The sequence below is a fragment of the Procambarus clarkii genome, chromosome 32 (genome assembly GCF_040958095.1).
Source record: "Procambarus clarkii isolate CNS0578487 chromosome 32, FALCON_Pclarkii_2.0, whole genome shotgun sequence".
Taxonomy (NCBI): domain Eukaryota; kingdom Metazoa; phylum Arthropoda; class Malacostraca; order Decapoda; family Cambaridae; genus Procambarus; species Procambarus clarkii.
The window spans coordinates 11,136,370-11,154,683 of record NC_091181.1 but is presented as its reverse complement, the minus strand read 5'-3'; the positions used below and the strand labels follow the sequence as shown (position 1 = coordinate 11,154,683).

General features: G+C 42.0%; 1 protein-coding gene across 1 annotated transcript in view; it reads left to right on the top strand.

Annotated features, from left to right (window-relative positions):
• Nucleotides 1–18,314, top strand: part of LOC123747452 (probable glutamate receptor) — a 128,849-nt gene that overhangs the window by 41,276 nt on the left and 69,259 nt on the right. Inside the window, exon 4 of the mRNA XM_069334971.1 lies at nt 14,790–14,918. Within this exon, the coding sequence (XP_069191072.1) occupies nt 14,790–14,918 (129 nt within the window). The remainder of the gene's footprint in view (nt 1–14,789; nt 14,919–18,314) is intronic.

The window sequence follows — 18,314 nt, the reverse complement described above, 5'->3', positions numbered from 1 at the left end:
CTCATTTGAGTGCCAGACATCGCAGGGGAAAGCCGCGCTCCGTTTGAGCTCCCGCCAGAAGGGAACCCCTAGTGATATATCTCTAAGAGAAGAGAAGTGTGCAGACGTGCCAGCTGTGGAATTGAGCTGAGAACGTTGTGGTGTCAAGTCTTGGACGGCGAGGAGAGTTTAATAAGCTGCTCAGAGGCATTTTCGTGGGCTGTGTGGAGCGCCCTGACCAGACGCCGTCAGAGGGAAAGCGCCCTCGATCAGTTAATCTGTGGTAAGCACGATATACGCCAGTTCATAGTGATTGCTTGTAGTTGGTCGTGTGCCCAGCGACAGTAGCAATGTTTATTTATAAGTTAGACATGTTTTAATAAGGCAGAAAGTCTGAAATAGGAGAGTGAAGAGGGAGGAGCACGGAGCGACGTCCGTCCCCTCTGAGCTCTGACGGACGACTGAGGGAACCCGGCTCCTGACGGAGGAAGACCCTCCCAGCGAGTGAGGACCGCCGCCAGGCGAGGTGGAGTATGGACCCGCCCAAAACGGGGGAGTCCACTCTCACTGTATGTAGAGAACAGATAGAGGTTTGAGGCAAACATATTGTGTGAATATTTTTTGTTTATGTGTTAAAGGGGAACATTTTATTGGAGTGTCGATGGGTTGCAGGTTTGTTCTTTGGGGAAGAAGTTGCTGAGAACTTCGAAGCCAGCAGATGAAGTAGCTGATGAGACTCCAAGGTAGTGGAGCAGAGGACCTCGAGCTGTGAGGAGAAGCAGCAGTGAAGAGGAGTGTCACGTGCTTCTGTAGAGGTGGAGAAGCACCATAGTTGCTCGGGGAAACTTCATGGTGTAGCAGCCAAGAGAGCTGTGGAGGACCCTAGCAGAAGAGTGAAGCACCGTAGTTGCTCAAGGAAACTTCATGATAGCAGCCTGGAGGAGCTGCAGAGGATCCTGGTAGTGAAGCCCGGAAGAACCTAAGGATATTAGGGTAGTGAACTTCCAGAGGTGGAAGGGGAAGTTCTGGTGGATTACTTGTAGGGAGTTGATAGTGTTTGGTTGTCATTAGTGTGCAAGACGCAGTGAGAGGTGAGTGGTTGTTTGCATTCTTACGTCAAGGAGTTTTTTATACTGAATTATCAATGAACATTTATACTGATATATGTTATTGCATTCAAATGCTGATTTTCTATATATATATGTTATCTTGCTGATGGTGCAATATTGTATGTAGACTTGATCAACTTGAGGAGGTTGATAGTATCAGGTGGTGAACCAGGAGATAGGATACCACTTCATAAGCTGATGAAAGAGTTCTGATGATGTTGGAGTGCAACCTGATTGTAATAGTATAGAGTATAGGATTCATTATTATTATATGTGTGTATGTATCGTGTATGTGCTTTGTCCAGTAAATGTATTCCAATTTGCCGGTGTTTGCCCTTGTCCTAGTGAGGCTTCCCAGGAAGTAGTAAAGAAGGAGAGAGAGAGAGAAAGAACCAAGAACCACTGCTGTGGACAGGGTAGAAGGTAGTACTAATAAGCCAAAAAGGGGATCGAGGAGATCATATTACCTTAGGAGAGAGTGGGGAGTCACAGCGGCTCGAGTGGGTGTGTGCACGTGACAACGAGGCTAGGTGTGGGAGCCGCATCCCCTAAATGTGTGACGTTGAGCCCCTCTCCAAGAGCCAGAAGCGCCAAGGGTGATCTCCTAGTGAAGTATAAGCACTCTACCGAGTTGTATGTTGGGTTGTCCGTAGAGAAGGATCAACGACGACAACACCAACCAACCCACAGTCTATAATAGGAGTCGATACCTCCTCGAGTTTACTAGATGTAAATGTGCCATCTGTGTTCCGAGCTAAGCCGACACTCTATCGGGGTTCCCCAACTAACACATCCCACGGAGACATTAGGAACGGGAAGCCTCCTCAAAGTGATCAAATAAAAGCTCAGCCTATTGTATCTTCCCGAGGTTTGCATTACCACTGGGGTCTCTGAGTGGGATGGAAGGAAAAGAGTAACCCCCCAGACATCTTGCAAACAAACATCCAGGCTCCGCAGATGAAAAAGTGGCGATGCCACGAACTCCATTCACGGCCCCGGCCCAGGACAGCCTGCTTTCATTCAAAAGTCAACCACGGTACTCCTAAGTGGGATGAGGTGGAGATCCGGTCACTGGACCTCTTAAAATGTCGAAAGCTCATTGCAAAGAGGAACTCGGAGAGGACATCCGTTGACCTGTGCAAATTTGTTGCAACTGGGAAAAGATCCATCATCTGCCACAAAGACTAGCTACCCCTTCTTCTTTGATCTCTGCATGGTCAGTGCTAGACGAACAGTGTCTCTAAAGGAAATGACGATCTGAAGGCAATCACTGCCCAGATATGCATGGTCCAAATCTGTACCATCTAAAAGGGGCCTCTTCCTATGCAGAAATGAAGTGTAGATGTATGCATGCTGAGTGGGTCTATCCGAGTTCCCAAACCTGGCGATGTCAGTAAGGAGAGATCAGGAGAGCTGATGAGAAACTGAAACATGGCCCAGCCGGCTGTGTTTGGAAGCAACTTTAGAGTGACGGTTGCCGCTACTAGTGCCTGGCAATGAAGTCACCCATGACGAAGCAAGAGTCCGATGCCTAGCGAAAATAGTGGGCAAACTCCCTCTCCATAAGAGGCAGGCAAGGGTTATAAAGTACACCAAAAATGTCCCATCCATGGGAGAGGGCTACCTGCACTGCCATGAACTTCTGATGCCCATCTGGAAACGAGCAGAACCGGAGCAAGGAACTGTATCCCTAACCAAGAGGGCAAGCTCCACTACACCCCTCCCCAGTCGATCTCTAAACTGAATGCCACATCATCGTGAATGAAAGATCGCTATAGAGCCATGTCTCACAGAGTTCTCGATTATTAGTGGTGAGCTAGAAAATTGCGCAGAAAGTGAGTCTTTTTGAAAACGAAACGGTCATTCCAAATCATCACATTATTCTCAGAATAGGGCACCATTATCCCTAAAGGACGGTAACTTACTTTCTGACCACCAACGCACAGATTTCAACAGAAGGAAGAACCATTAGAAAATGCCACAAATCCATCATCCGCGTGAGCTCTAAGTCTCTGGTTGGCCCACTTAGTGTTACTTGTTTCTTGTTTCTGTTTGATTCCAAGGGCTGTTGAGCAGAGGGAATATCCGCCTGATGGAAGCTGTGGTAGGCTTGCAAACCCTTGTCAGGGCTTGTTAATGACAGATGCAGCACGCCAGATTATGTGATTCTCCAGCCCATCCTCCTATTTTCGAAGTACTTACAGTAACGATGAGGACCCTACTACATATGCTGACATATAATTCAATTATAAATTATAAATAGGTACTATAAAATCTGAACAAACTCGAACAAAATTTCTATTTATGTTGCAAAGACAAACTAAACTAACCTAAACTTAAACTTCTTAGGCCCAATACACAATATCTGCGCCCTAATATAGTACATATGTGTGCTATACTAGGCCTAGGAATATTTAAGCTATTTTAGCTAAATTATTTCGGGCTCTATAAAGTGAATAGTACAAAATTCTACTATCTAATTCCTTAATACGTCAATCTATGTACTATGATGATGGAGCCAGTTACAAAAACTACTATCTTAACAGGAGGTTTGGCAGGTTTCTCTGATGGTCTTAACCCATCGAAAGGCTCTTGGGGAACTAGGGTCCGTCAGGGGTCTCAGAAGGAGCAAAACCTCTCGATCGACGGCGGCGGTGTCTTCTCTGAACAGAGGCGGGAAGGTGATGAGTGCCAGGCTCTAGCCAGAGCTGGGAGTCGATGTCGGAATCTAAGGGTGAATTCCCGTCAATGTCAAGGTGACCCGTAGGGTACACAATTAGTGGCTTGGGAGTACGATGCATGTGGCTGGGATGGGCAAGGCATCCGCTGGACCTTATCTGTGAAGGCACTAGACTGGAGGGAGCCTGGAGTCGAGACTTTAAGGCAGGCTGGATGAAGGCATGTAGTTTCTGCAACAGCTCCGGCCGAGGGGTCCCTGCCGCTTCTTGATTAATGTCCAACTGATGAGCCTCCTTGCAACCGGAGAGTTGCTCGGTGTACCGAGCAACTCTTGGAGGTGATATTATGAGGGGCTATGACAATAAGAAGCGAGGAACAGGTAAGCACCCACCGTTATCACGATCCTTATGACATGTACTGCGGAAATTTGAACAAAGAGCCGCATTACCGCACGTGAGTCGACTTTGAATAAGTTGGGAGCCTTACTCTCGTAGTATAGACCGAGATCACTCTCCCATTATCAGTATTGGTAACAGTTTCTATGAATTATGTCATTCGTGATTAGTTCCTCTGTCTTATGGGTCACCGTTTCAGAGCTGCAGTGTTGACCGCTTCAACGGTGGTGGCATGTCGGTTCAACCCTCTTGCGATGACCTTGTGCACATAACTATTACAGTATCAAATGAACAAATCCACAAAGGCCCTGATGAGGGATCGAACCTACGACCGGGATAGTCGCAGATGCGCCTTAGTCGACTGCGCCACAACATGGTCATAAGAATTGGAACCGGGAGTGCAACTGCCCTCACACGGATCCTGCAGCCTCTCCGAGACACAAACCACGGTTTTACATAATTCCCACATACAATCCATCTCTTGTGGATTTGATCATTTGATGCGTCCATCACGCTATTGTGATTTCTGTGTGTATTACAGTATCCATTGTTTATAAGGGTCTCACTGTACTGTTCCTCGACATTCTACTTCCAACTGGAGTTGTGTCAGAGACCACAATTGACAATCCTGTAAAGCCAAGTCTGTTAGGTTATTGGATATTTAGTTTCAGAAATAAACTAACCAAATTTACAAAGCAATATTTACCTAGGTGTTGTCTGAATCTAAATTTTTGCAAATTGCTCGCAACTTTTCCTTCTTAGAAGACAATAATATTTCTCTGATTATTTCTCCAATGGGAAAAAGATAGTACCTGTATTCCGCTTAAGACAAATAGAAGAAGTAGTATGGCTAGTTAGAGCGATCATTTTAGAGAATTTCAAAATAGATCAATCTTTAAGAAAAACCGATGGAAAGATGCAGGTGTTCCAGAGATGGTTGGCTAACCCACATCAGACGAAGCACTACTCAAGCCATAGGAACAAGAATTAAATGCAAGATAATATAGCATGATCGACATTTGCTGATACCATTTGAAGGAAAACGTTTCATGCATTTGCGGGGAGATTAGAAAGATAAAAAGTTAATGCAGAAGTGTAACCAATATCATGGACAATGTTTCTGTGCCCAATAATATATGTTATATTTTCAAAGATCAATATTCCACGTTGTACAATAGTGCTAGATAAAGGTCAAATGAGATTCACACTTACGTAGCTACAGCTGTATGTCAGACCTGTATGCACCCTGCCCCTAAACTTAACTACCTGTACAATATAACACTTGTAATGGGAGAGAAAGCAGAGAGAAAGCTAAAATTGGGGGTTATGACAACCACTTTAACATATGCTCTGACAACCGTAAACATGGAACGCCGAAACAAAAGAAATGATGAACTTCTGTGTCCTCCTCTGATAACTACAGAACTATTGCCCAAAACACACTTTTAAACACAACTATATACTCCTTGACTTTCTAGCAGGCGAACTAGACACTTCTGGCATTCAGTTTGCATACAAATCTGGTTACTTATGTTATGACCCCATGTAGCCTGGGTGGAACGAGTCTACCTTGGGAGAGGTATTCTGCCTTCCGGACCTGACTGAGAGGTCAGAAGAGAGATGTATATATTGAATATATAATAAACGTCAGTGATTGATTTAAGAACACTAGCAGAGGACGAGCATTTAAATGTGACATGAAATGACCTCACTTGAGTGAGGTCATTTCATGTCACAGTCGTCAGAGGTTGTGGTCTTACATCGTTGATCTCCTGGAAGGAGGAAGAATATAGTTGCCTGTGTCAGTGGTGGATCGAAGGCGACTTGTTTGCAAGTTGAAGGAAGCTGTTGGGGACTTAGTGCACCATTTCTCTGTGATTTTGATATATTAGAGGCGACCTGGAAGTGTGTGTTGGTCGTGCATTTGTGGAACTCTAATTGTGTTGCGTCTTCAAAAAGAAGGCAGTAAGCAAGTGTTCCTGTTGTGGCGCCACAACAGAATCGCTATAGGACTGGGCGACTCCATATACTCAAGTAAGGACTAGAAGAAGCCTCGTGAACCAGTCCTATAGCTTTTTTTGTGGGCAGCCTGTGTGAGCGCTCTGTTGAGGGACCAGGGAGTGAGCGCCCTACATAATAGATCCCTGTGGTTTGTGTGGGAGAAGTTAGTGAAGGAATGTCGTACCAGAGGAGGAGTGTATGATGAACTCCAAGTGTGAGGTGAAACTCATAGTGGAGCTGAACTGCAAGGTGGAGGAGGAATTCCAGTGAGGAGTGGAACTCATGGACATAATGAATCTTCAAGTAGTGTAGGGAACTACATTTCTTTTGTGTGGAGCAGTGTGAGAGAACTTCATTGACTTTCGAGGAGGACTTCAGAAGCAGCATATTGGAGGTACTGCATGGAGTACCTAACCGGATTTTAAGGACCCAGACATATGTATTTGATAATGGACCTCGAGGAATAGAACAGAGGATCCTTCGGACACATTGATGTTTAAAGTAGTGCTTGACTGCTTTTTTGGCATGAAAGGCGCAGTGCAAGGTGAGAGGTTGATATCTGTTTTACAGTTGGAGGTAAATGAATATTTTGTACCCTGTATTTCAGCCCAAAGCAGTGAAGGGTGTAGTAGGTTGTGAGCTGAGGAGGGAGCAGCAACCTAGTATGGTTAGAGGATGAAGACTTAGGGGAATGTTGGAGTGTTACCAGTTGGTAGCAGCCTAAGGAGTTGCATAGTAATATCACTATTCTTTGTGTATGTATATTGTATGTGTTTGTCTATGAAATGTTTCCTATGTTAGCTGGCTTTTACTCTAGTCCTGGTCAGGCTTCCCAGCTAGTGAGAGAAAGAAAGACGCGACTATAACTTAGGTGATAGTGGACCATAACTAACTAAGGGGGATTGAGACATCATCCCACAGTAAGGAGAGTGCAGGGGAGTCACAGCGGCTTGAGAGCGGGTGTGTACTCATGGCAACTAGGCAGTGAGAACTGTACCCCTGACTAAAGGTGATGCTGAACTCATCTCCAAGAACCAGACGCTTACCGTGATCTCCCAAATAATTGCAAGCACTCCCGTGTCTATTGCTGGTCGACGGACGGCAGCAGAAATGTGACTGTCGTGGTCGGTCATTTTTCTGTCAAGAAGTGGTTGGGGTCTCTGTTCGACGGTAAGCTAGTATCAGGTTGGTTCAAAAACCATGGTTCATTGTATAAAACGCCCTAACCCCAGCACTCCCCTGATACTTAACAACACTCAATAGTTTCGTGGTGGCGGAAACTATTTAATACTACAACTCACAAGGAAGCTCTGTTCTCTCATTTTTTCTTAATACTTTCAACGCTTTTGACGAAGTTAAACACACCAAACATACACAAGAATTACTTAACAGAAAAGAATGCACAATAGTTGCTAGACAGCTATAGATTTCTTAACAGGAATGGAAAGTTACTGTGAAATTGAGTAATATCCTCTGAGTATTTGTCACTACAAAAACATGGAGTCAAACAAGGTAAAATTTTTAGTACTACATTATTTGTTGTAACTCTTGATGTATTGTTGAATTAGTCAAGAGCCAGTCGTGCTGGCTATCGCATAGAAAGTACTAAAGTCAATATTTACTTTTATGCTGATGATCTAATTCTGCTCGCACCCACCACTGATGCTATGGATACCTTGATCGGAGAATGTAAAAGATATAGTACGGAATACAACCCCAGCTAAATATGTTGTAGCTCCCTCTGACTCACATGATCTGTTTTACATTGACACAACACTAAAATTACTCGGCAGTGAAGTTCCTGTAAAGTATTCTGAAAATCATCTGGAGCAGAACATTTCCTGAAAGACTGGGCCCACTTATATTTTTTCTGATACAATTAGAGACCTGAAAGTTAGAACAAATGTGAATTTAGTCATCTTGAGACCTGGTCGAAAGTCTAGTTATTTAAGGATGTGAACAATGGAACTTTAAAGATGCTGATTTTGGTAAGTTTAATTGTGACTGAAGAAAATGTTCATTGGGAGTCCATCCTCGCATTCGTTGCAATCTCATTTTAGGCCTGATGTTCCGCCACACTAAAAGAAATTGCTCAAAACGAATATATCTATTTGTTTGAAGGAATTCACTCATCCAACAAACTCAATAAATAAAATTTTCAGACACTTGTCACTCCAATTATTATAGAAATGTAAACTTAATTGACAGGAAATACAACTTAAGAATGAGTGAGATATATAATGGTGCAGCAGGTATACAGAATGGAATCAAACAACTAGTCCGGTGAGAAAGCATGGGATCCCTAGCTAGTTAATTGAAATTTTAAGTGAACTACTGTTACAAAGAGATGGCTTACTGACAGGCCTTTTGACGTCAACGGTACATGGAGGTCAAATCTATGTTTCCTGAACGGAGTGTTTGTAGAGATTTTGATCCGGGTTAGCCATAGAACTTGTTGATTGAGATCACTGAGGGTGTGAAACTTTTCTCTATATAGTCATTGAGTAAGTTCGTATCAAAAGGCGGCCATGCCGGGTAGGCTATGTCAAACCATCAAAGGTGCAGGATATTCAAAAGGCTCTAAATATCACCAAGTATACCAATACAAGAACAAAAACGCATAAAACGAGTGATATTACAGGTATGTGATTCACCAAGGATGCTATCGAGTGACAAGTGATCACGGGAGACAGTTGGGAAGCAGGATGCTCGCACTTCCTCGAAGTCAGAACACTGAACAAGGATATGCGCGGCCGTTAGAAGGACAATGCAGTTCGGACAATAAGGAGCAGGGCGGCACTCCATTAAGTGCCTGTGATTTAATTATGTGCCGTTAATGCTCTGAACCCCTCTAAGAGGTTTTCATATGGATTTTGTTAGAACAATTTTCTGCTAGGTTGTCCACCAATTGTCAGGTGTGACACACTAAAGTTGGACCCATATTCCTAACAAAATGCCTCTTAAAAAAAATGAGGAAAATAAAATAGTAAATAGTTTTCATTAAAAACAATTATTCTACTATATTTTCTTAATATATATGACACATGCAAATATCCATCTCTTTTATACTATACAATATCAATCACCGTCATCAATCAGTTCTATGCGCATTATGAACCAGCACTGACTAACTCTTGACCACTCATTAGTCTTGCACCAAGAATCCTGTATTCCTGAAGTATTGTACCACAGCACTGTTGCACATTATATAATATTTACTACGACGTCATCCAGGGTCAATTCTCCCTGGCTATAGACAAGCGACTCTTCCAAGTGTCGTGAGGCTGCACTGATGACGAGGTGGAGCTCTTATTGGAAGTATATTCCTGTATGAACAGTGAGCCGATGTTGGCTTTGACCAGATTAACCACTGTCAACCTTGCCTCCCTGACGCCTAGTATGTGACGCTCACTGGTTCATTCCTTTCCCCCGCAAATTGCCAGTCCAAAGTCAAAACCCCACTCCAACTGCTGTCGGCCTCGTTCACGTCTCTGCAAAATTTTAACACATGATATTATGGTGCAATGAATTAACACTTAATATTATAGTGTTCCGTAACAATGGCCAATACGTAACCTCGCCAGAGCCATTTCCCACTGCCGGTTACAATGGTAGGAAGAAGACGAAGGGGACACGCTACCCTTAAGAGCAGCAGTTTGTTTTCAGTAACAGAAGATGGATAACCCTGCCAACGGCTATGGGTTGAGAAATAAATGACTGGGTAGAAGTCATAATAAGGAACAACTTTTCGGGAAATAAGACAAGTGCAGATAGCATCCTTAGCGGCAACATCAGCACGCTCATTTAAGGTAATACTAATATGGCTGGGAACTCAGCAAAATTCGATTGTTATAAACCTGCCAGAGATAAGAAACAGCCAATGTGCAATTTCGACTACCACAGGATTGATATGAATAAATGAATCCAGAACTATGAGGGCATTGCGAGAGTCAACTACAATGACAAAAGAATGTTGACAGCAACAAAGAAATTGAATAAAAGTATTCAAATTTGCATAAGGTTTTGCCGTGTAGATGCAAGTTTATGGGGACAGGCGACACATATTGGTGTGGTCAGGAAATACAACGAAGTAGCCTACACCGTCGGAAGACTGTGTGCAAATGAATAGGCATTTCAGAACTGTGGGAAGGGTAGAAGCCTTTGTCATGTGGGTCAAGGTTTGTAAAAATTTGGGAGTGGGACCCTCCATGAGGGCAAGGATGGAATGACTAGAGGAGACATATTAGTAACACGAACTGGGAGAGAATGTTGCAAGCGAGACAACCGTACGGTAAAAGAAAGATGGTAAAAGGGAACAGGGCCCACAGGAGGGGCACCGGTCAAAGCATGACATAATAGAGATGTGTTGTTGTTTTAGATTATGGGCCACAGTGAGCCCATAATAGATATAAGCGTGAGAGAGGGTGTTGTAGAAACCGCACAAGGTAGCAAAGATAGTAGTGATCACGAAGATTTGGTATAGACAAGACGCCGGTGTCAACATACAGGCTCAGGGTAGGGGTCGAACGAAAGGAATCAAAGATAAGGTGTAACCCAGTATGGTGCAGAGCATCACGATGACGAAAAGTTGAATGAGAGGCAGACGAGTAAGCAAGACAGACATTATCGAGTTTAGAGAGCACCAGAGAAGAATGTAAGAAGAGGAGCGTGCATCTAACATCTCCCCAGAAAGAACAGGACAAAACTTTAAACAAAACTTTAAACAAGCCTTAGAGCATTCAACTTGGAGGTAAAATATATGGGACGATCAAGAAAAATGAATGCCAAAGATTAATTCCAAAACTTTAGCCGAACCTTTATACAAAGGGGATTACCATACAGCGACAAAGAACAACGAAGAACAACCTGCTTCAGAGTAAACGTCATAGCACAAGTCAGTTGTAGAGAATATGAAGCCATGAGTGGTGGACCAGGACGACACGGCATCAAGCGTAAGTTGAAGCCTCCAATGGATGAAAGGTGAGTCATCAAGTCGACAGCAGAGGGTAGGATCATCAACATAGAGAGCTGAAGAAATTACAGCGGGAAGGGAGGAAAGAAAACCATTGAGGGTGACATGGAAAAGAGTTGTACTCAGAGTACTACCTTGGGCTACACCTTCGTATTGCCGAAAAGAGGCAGAGAGTGTGTTACCAAGCCTCACTCTTAAGGAACGACCAGGGAGGAAGCTTCGTAGGAAGAGGGAGATTATCACGAACGACAAAAGAGCGGAGATTGGACAGAATATGGTATCTCCAGGTGGTGTCATATGCCTTTTCCAGATCAAAAAGAACAGCAACAACGGAGGTCTTTGCAGCAAAGGCAGTACTAATATAGACCTCCAAGTTCATGAGGACATCAGACATGCTGCGACGTTTGCGAAAGCCAAATTGATATGAGGAGAGGTGGTACTAGCGTTCCAACAACCACATCAGACGGATATATAATATACGTTCAAAAAGTCTGCAAATGCAACTCATAAGTCCTTAGGTGATGTCCCTAGAGAACCTGGTTTGCGAGTAGGAAGAATAATCACCTCAAGCCAGTCCTCAGGGACTGACTATGACTCTCAGATTCGGTAATATATATTCTGTAAATACTGAAACGTGCATGGTGGGAGATGGCAAAGCATCTCAAACATGAACGTCATCTTAGCCTACTGTGGAAGAACCTCAAAGGGTCAGTCCGGACTGGTGTTCCGAGAGAGAGAAGGGATCGTTATAGGAAAGCTGAAGATACGTGCGAAAATCTAAAGGTCATGATTCAAGAAAGGGCTTATGAGTAACGAAAAAGGGAGGAAGATGAAAACCGGAGCTAACAGGCAAAAAGTGAATCCAGTTTGTACGCGATCGACACCAGATCCACAACAACAAAACCATGGAGGTGAAGGACTGGCGAGACATCCGGAACAAACTTACTAGCTATCTTATAGATTTTCTTCCAGATCTGAGGGAGAGGAATGGAATTGTAATGGTGGAGATATATAATTTGCATCCCTCATGCTTAGCCATACAGTTGTTCTACAGTAAACCGTTCTCACCTTCCGAAACAAAATAAAAGAATTAGGCGTCTGTCGACGTCGGTGCTTCTTCGAGGCTGCACCCTTACAAGGGACAGCCCGAGCACAATCTGCATTCCACCAGGTATGGTGGAATGCATTCCACCAGTCTCCCGGTAACACACTTCTGTGTGCCCGGGAGGTAGGGCAAAGAACAGAGCGGAGGGCAGCGTCGAATACGGTGTCATGAAAATGGAGGGCTCGAGGGAGAGGCAAACCAGAGTAGCATGGAGCATGAACAGATTCCAGTTAGCCATAGCAAACTACCATCTAGGGAAGGAGAAGGGAGGGTGAAAAGAGAAGGTGACAAGGATGAGGAAATGGTCATTGTTATGGATGTCATCAAGGACCCGCCATGTGAAATCTAAATAAAGAGAAGAGAGAAAGAAAAAGACAGGAAAGAGTACGAGTGTGGAATTCAACATGAGTAGGCTCATCAAAATTCAGAGGAAACAGAGAAGAGAGGACAAATTGTTCAAGATGGCGGCCCCGGGTGTTTATCAGAACATCGCCTCAGAGGGTATGCCGACAGTTAAAATCACCCAAAAGGAGCACAGGCTCCGATAAGGAGTCCGATAAGGAGATAAGGAATCAGGAAGAGAAAGCGGGACATTTGGTGGGAGAAAAATGGAACAGACTGTGTAGCATTTAATTACAAAGATACGAGCAGCAGAGGACTGGATGCATGACTGGAAAAGAAGGGGAACAAAGGGAACATCATTACGGATCAAGAGAGCAGTAGAGTTAAGGCCCCCAACAAAGGAGAGGAAGAGAGACAGACACAAAGATTCGAAAAAGGAGAGATCAGAAGTTGGTGTTCACGGAAGTTAGCAACAAAGCCACTAATATTCCATTGAGGAATATTCTTCAATCAACAGTCAAAAACAGAAATAACAAGAAAAAGAAAACTAACTCAAAGATGTACACGGGATACTAGGGATAATCAGGTTCAGTCAGTGAAATTAGGGTGTCGGGGTATAGGTAAATCACGCAAAGACGATTGCGTCGAGGGGGGTAAAAAGAGGGCTCGGAGATGGACGATCAAGGGAATGGGGAAAGAACAGAAACAGTGGAGCACATTTGATCAAAGACAGCGTCAGAGAAGAAATCAAGGGCAGTGAGACTCTTCCACAGATGGGAGGAGAGGCAGGGACCAAGCCAGAGGTGGAAGGCAATGAATCTACCTACGCCTTTTTACCAGTTGGGGAAAAAGATGGGTAGGAGCCGGTTAACACTTCTAACGTGAGATACAGACGTGCCAGCAGCATTGTACTGTGCGACAGCCTCCACAGTCTCAGCAGAAGACTGAGACTGTGTGAGCGGACAACACGAAGACATCCGAGAGGAGAATGGACATCGGTCTGGAAGGTCAGGTGTCATGGAGGGCCAAAAGGCAGAACAGAGAGATGAGGCGAGAAACGGAGTTGGGAAGGAAAGACCACAGAGACTAGAGAAGAAGGAGGTGGTGAGGTAACACTGAGCTGAACAGCAGGAGAAGACTGGAAGAGAAGGGCGGAAACACCATGCGGTGAACCATGAGGAAGATCCTCAGGGGTCAGAAAGGAACGGAAGACGGGGAGCTGGTGTAGGTATTGGGGTCAAAGGCCTGGATACAGTTGTGGAATTAAGAAAGGCTTGAAGGATGAGGAGAAGAATTGTGTGATGCAACACTCGAGAATGTCACGTCAGAAAGAGTTAAGGCGCCAAACTTGGCTTCTTGCCTCAGGGAAAGAAATCCCTTCACGATGTTCTAAATTGAGAATGGCTTCCTCAAATTTATAGTGCATGTATGAGCGGGAGAAAGCAGGGTGGACGTCACTGCAATTGATGCAGTGAGGCTGGAGAGAAAAGCCTTCCATCTTAGAATACCTGGGACTCTACACAAAGGGCACAGGGACACCTCGCTAGAGCATCGCAAGAGGCCATGTCCAAATTTCCTACATCAATGGCAGAGGTGAGGACAGGGAATATTTTCCTGAACAGAGCATCGCGCACTTACCATCAAACCTGATTTTAACTACACGAAGAGGTTGACAACGACGATCACGAGGGAGTCGAGTAAACGTATCAGTTTGGAGGAGAGAATAGCCTTGAGCACGAGTGGTGCTTCCCCTTTTAAGACGGGAGTCCTACTGTTTCATACATTCTCGCACACTGGCCTCTTTCTCCTTTTCGCCCCAGCCTTGACACCTAGCCATCCACCAAGGGCAGCCCTCCATGGGCGACCCCTCCAGCGGGAGATCCGTTGACCCAAACCAGATCTCAACGGCTATGTACCCAACCACGAGTAACATCAGGGGAGGGGGACCAAGACCACCCTCACCGACCCAGTGAGTCATACGTGAGCCTCCCTCACCATAACATGCTGACACTTTGGAGTGGAATATGGCCATTGACTGATAAATATATATTAGTCCCTTAAATTATAGTCATCGTCAGACATGATGTGTTTTTTTAAGCCTTTCTCTTAGGTAAATGATTGACTGTATTCTTATGTAGACCACCTCAGCTATAAATGTACTAAACAAAATTTAATGAATAAAATTGTTGTATCTGTATTTGCTTCAGTAAAAGCGCTTGATCCTGTGTTGGTGTACCGACGGTGTCTGTACTGCAACAACGGGGGAGCCGACGTCCAGCTGGTCCACCAGTGGAGCCACAATCATCGTATCGACGCTACTAACGACCTTTTCCTCGGTGCGAATATTTTAATTTCAGGAATATGGATAATCACTTATCCAAAACAAAAATAATTATACTAAATTGGGTGTGCAACTGTGCTGGAATGATGGAAGCAATGTGAATAAGATATAACTGAATATTGAATGAGGTGAATCTTCTAAAAGGAATATTCTGTCGAAACATAGTGTCCTTAAGCTATTTTTTTATATAAAATGTACCCTTTAATGTTCTACTACATAGTTCTACTACATATATATATATATATATATATATATATATATATATATATATATATATATATATATATATATGTCGTACCTAATAGCCAGAACTCACTTTTCAGCCTACTATTCAAGGCCCGATTTGCCTAATAAGCCAAGTTTTCCTGAATTAATATATTTACTATAATTTTTTTCTTATGAAATGATAAAGCAACCCTTTTCTCTATGTATGAGGTCAATTTTTTTTTATTGGAGTTAAAATTAACGTAGATATATGACCGAACCTAACCAACCCTACCTAACCTAACCTAACCTATATTTATAGGTAAGGTTAGGTTAGGTAGCCAAAAAAAGCTAGGTTAGGTTAGGTTAGGTAGGTTAGGTAGACGAAAAAACATTAATTCATGAAAACTTGGCTTATTAGGCAAATCGGGCCTTGAATAGTAGGCTGAGAAGTGCGTTCTGGCTATTAGGTACGACATATATATATATATATATATATATATATATATATATATATATATATATATATATGTCGTACCTAGTAGCCAGAACTCACTTCTCAGCCTAATATGCAAGGCCTGATTTGCCTAATAAGCCTAGTTTCATGAATTAATGTTTTTTCGACAACCTAACCTACCTAACCTAACCTAACCTAACGTTTTCGGCTACCTAACCTAACCTAACCTATAAAGATAGGTTAGGTTAGGTTAGGTAGGGTTGGTTAGGTTCGGTCATATATCTACGTTAATTTTAACTCCAATAAAAAAAAATTGATCTCATACATAATGAAATGGGTAGCTTTATCATTTCATAAGAAAAAAAATAGAGAAAATATATTAATTCAGTAAAACTAGGCTTATTAGGCAAATCGGGCCTCGCATAGTAGGCTGAGAAGTGAGTTCTGGCTACTAGGTACGACATATATATATATATATATATATATATATATATATATATATATATATATATATATATATATATATATATATATATATATATATATATATATATATATATGTCGTACCTAGTAGCCAGAATTCACTTTTCAGCCTACAATGCAAGGCCCGATTTGCCTAATAAGCCAAGTTTTCATGAATTAATATATTTTCTCTAACTTTTTTCTTATGAAATGATAAAGCAACTCATTTCATTATGTAAGAGGTCAATTTTTTTTTATTGGAGTTAAAATTAACGTAGATATATGACCGAACCTAACCAACCCTACCTAACCTAACCTAACCTATCTCTATCGGTTAGGTTAGGTTAGGTAGCCGAAAAAGTTAGGTTAGGTTAGGTTAGGTAGGTTAGGTAGTCGAAAAGCAATTAATTCATGAAAACTTGGCTTATTAGGCAAATCGGGCCTTGCATAGTAGGCTCAGAAGTGAGTTCTGGCTACTAGGTACGACATATATATATATATATATATATATATATATATATATATATATATATATATATATATATATATATATATATATATGTCGTACCTAGTAGCCAGAACTCACTTCTCAGCCTACTATTCAAGGCCCGATTTGCCTAATAAGCCAAGTTTTAATGAATTAATATATTTACTATAATTTTTTTCTTATGAAATGATAAAGCAACCCTTTTCTCTATTTATGAGGTCAATTTTTTTTTATTGGAGTTAAAATTAACGTAGATATATGACCGAACCTAACCAACCCTACCTAACCTAACCTAACCTATATTTATAGGTAAGGTTAGGTTAGGTAGCCAAAAAAAGCTAGGTTAGGTTAGGTTAGGTAGGTTAGGTAGACGAAAAAACATTAATTCATGAAAACTTGGCTTATTAGGCAAATCGGGCCTTGAATAGTAGGCTGAGAAGTGCGTTCTGGCTATTAGGTACGACATATATATATATATATATATATATATATGTCGTACCTAGTAGCCAGAACGCACTTCTCAGCCTACTGTGCAAGGCCCGATTTGCCTAATAAGCCAAGTTTTCATGAATTAATTGTTTTTCGACTACCTAACCTACCTAACCTAACCTAACCTAACATTTTCGGCTACCTAACCTAACCTAACCTATAAAGATAGGTTAGGTTAGGGTAGGTAGGGTTGGTTAGGTTCGGTCGTATATCTAAGTTAATTTTAACTCCAATAATAAAATATTGACCTCATACATAATGAAATGGGTAGCTTTATCATTTCATAAGAAAACAATTAGGAAAAATACATTAATTCAGGAAAACTTGGCTTATTAGGCAAATCGGGCCTTGCATAGTAGGCTGAGAAGTGCGTTCTGGCTACTAGGTACGACATATATATATATATATATATATATATATATATATATATATATATATATATATATATATATATATATATATATATATATATATATATGTCGTACCTAATAGCCAGAACGCACTTCTCAGCCTACTATTCAAGGCCCGATTTGCCTAATAAGCCAAGTTTTCATGAATTAATGTTTTTTCGTCTACCTAACCTACCTAACCTAACCTAACCTAGCTTTTTTTGGCTACCTAACCTAACCTTACCTATAAATATAGGTTAGGTTAGGTTAGGTAGGGTTGGTTAGGTTCGGTCATATATCTACGTTAATTTTAACTCCAATAAAAAAAAATTGACCTCATACATAGAGAAAAGGGTTGCTTTATCATTTCATAAGAAAAAAATTATAGTAAATATATTAATTCAGGAAAACTTGGCTTATTAGGCAAATCGGGCCTTGAATAGTAGGCTGAGAAGTGAGTTCTGGCTACTAGGTACGACATATATATATATATATATATATATATATATATATATGTCGTACCTAGTAGCCAGAACTCACTTCTCAGCCTACTATGCGAGGCCCGATTAGCCTAATAAGCCAAGTTTTACTGAATTAATATATTTTCTCTAATTTTTTTCTTATGAAATGATAAAGCTACCCATTTCATTATGTATGAGGTCAATTTTTTTTTATTGGAGTTAAAATTAACGTAGATATATGACCGAACCTAACCAACCCTACCTAACCTAACCTAACCTATCTTTATAGGTTAGGTTAGGTTAGGTAGCCGAAAACGTTAGGTTAGGTTAGTTTAGGTAGGTTAGGTTGTCGAAAAAACATTAATTCATGAAAACTAGGCTTATTAGGTAAATCGGGCCTTGCATAGTAGGCTGAGAAGTGAGTTCTGGCTACTAGGTACGA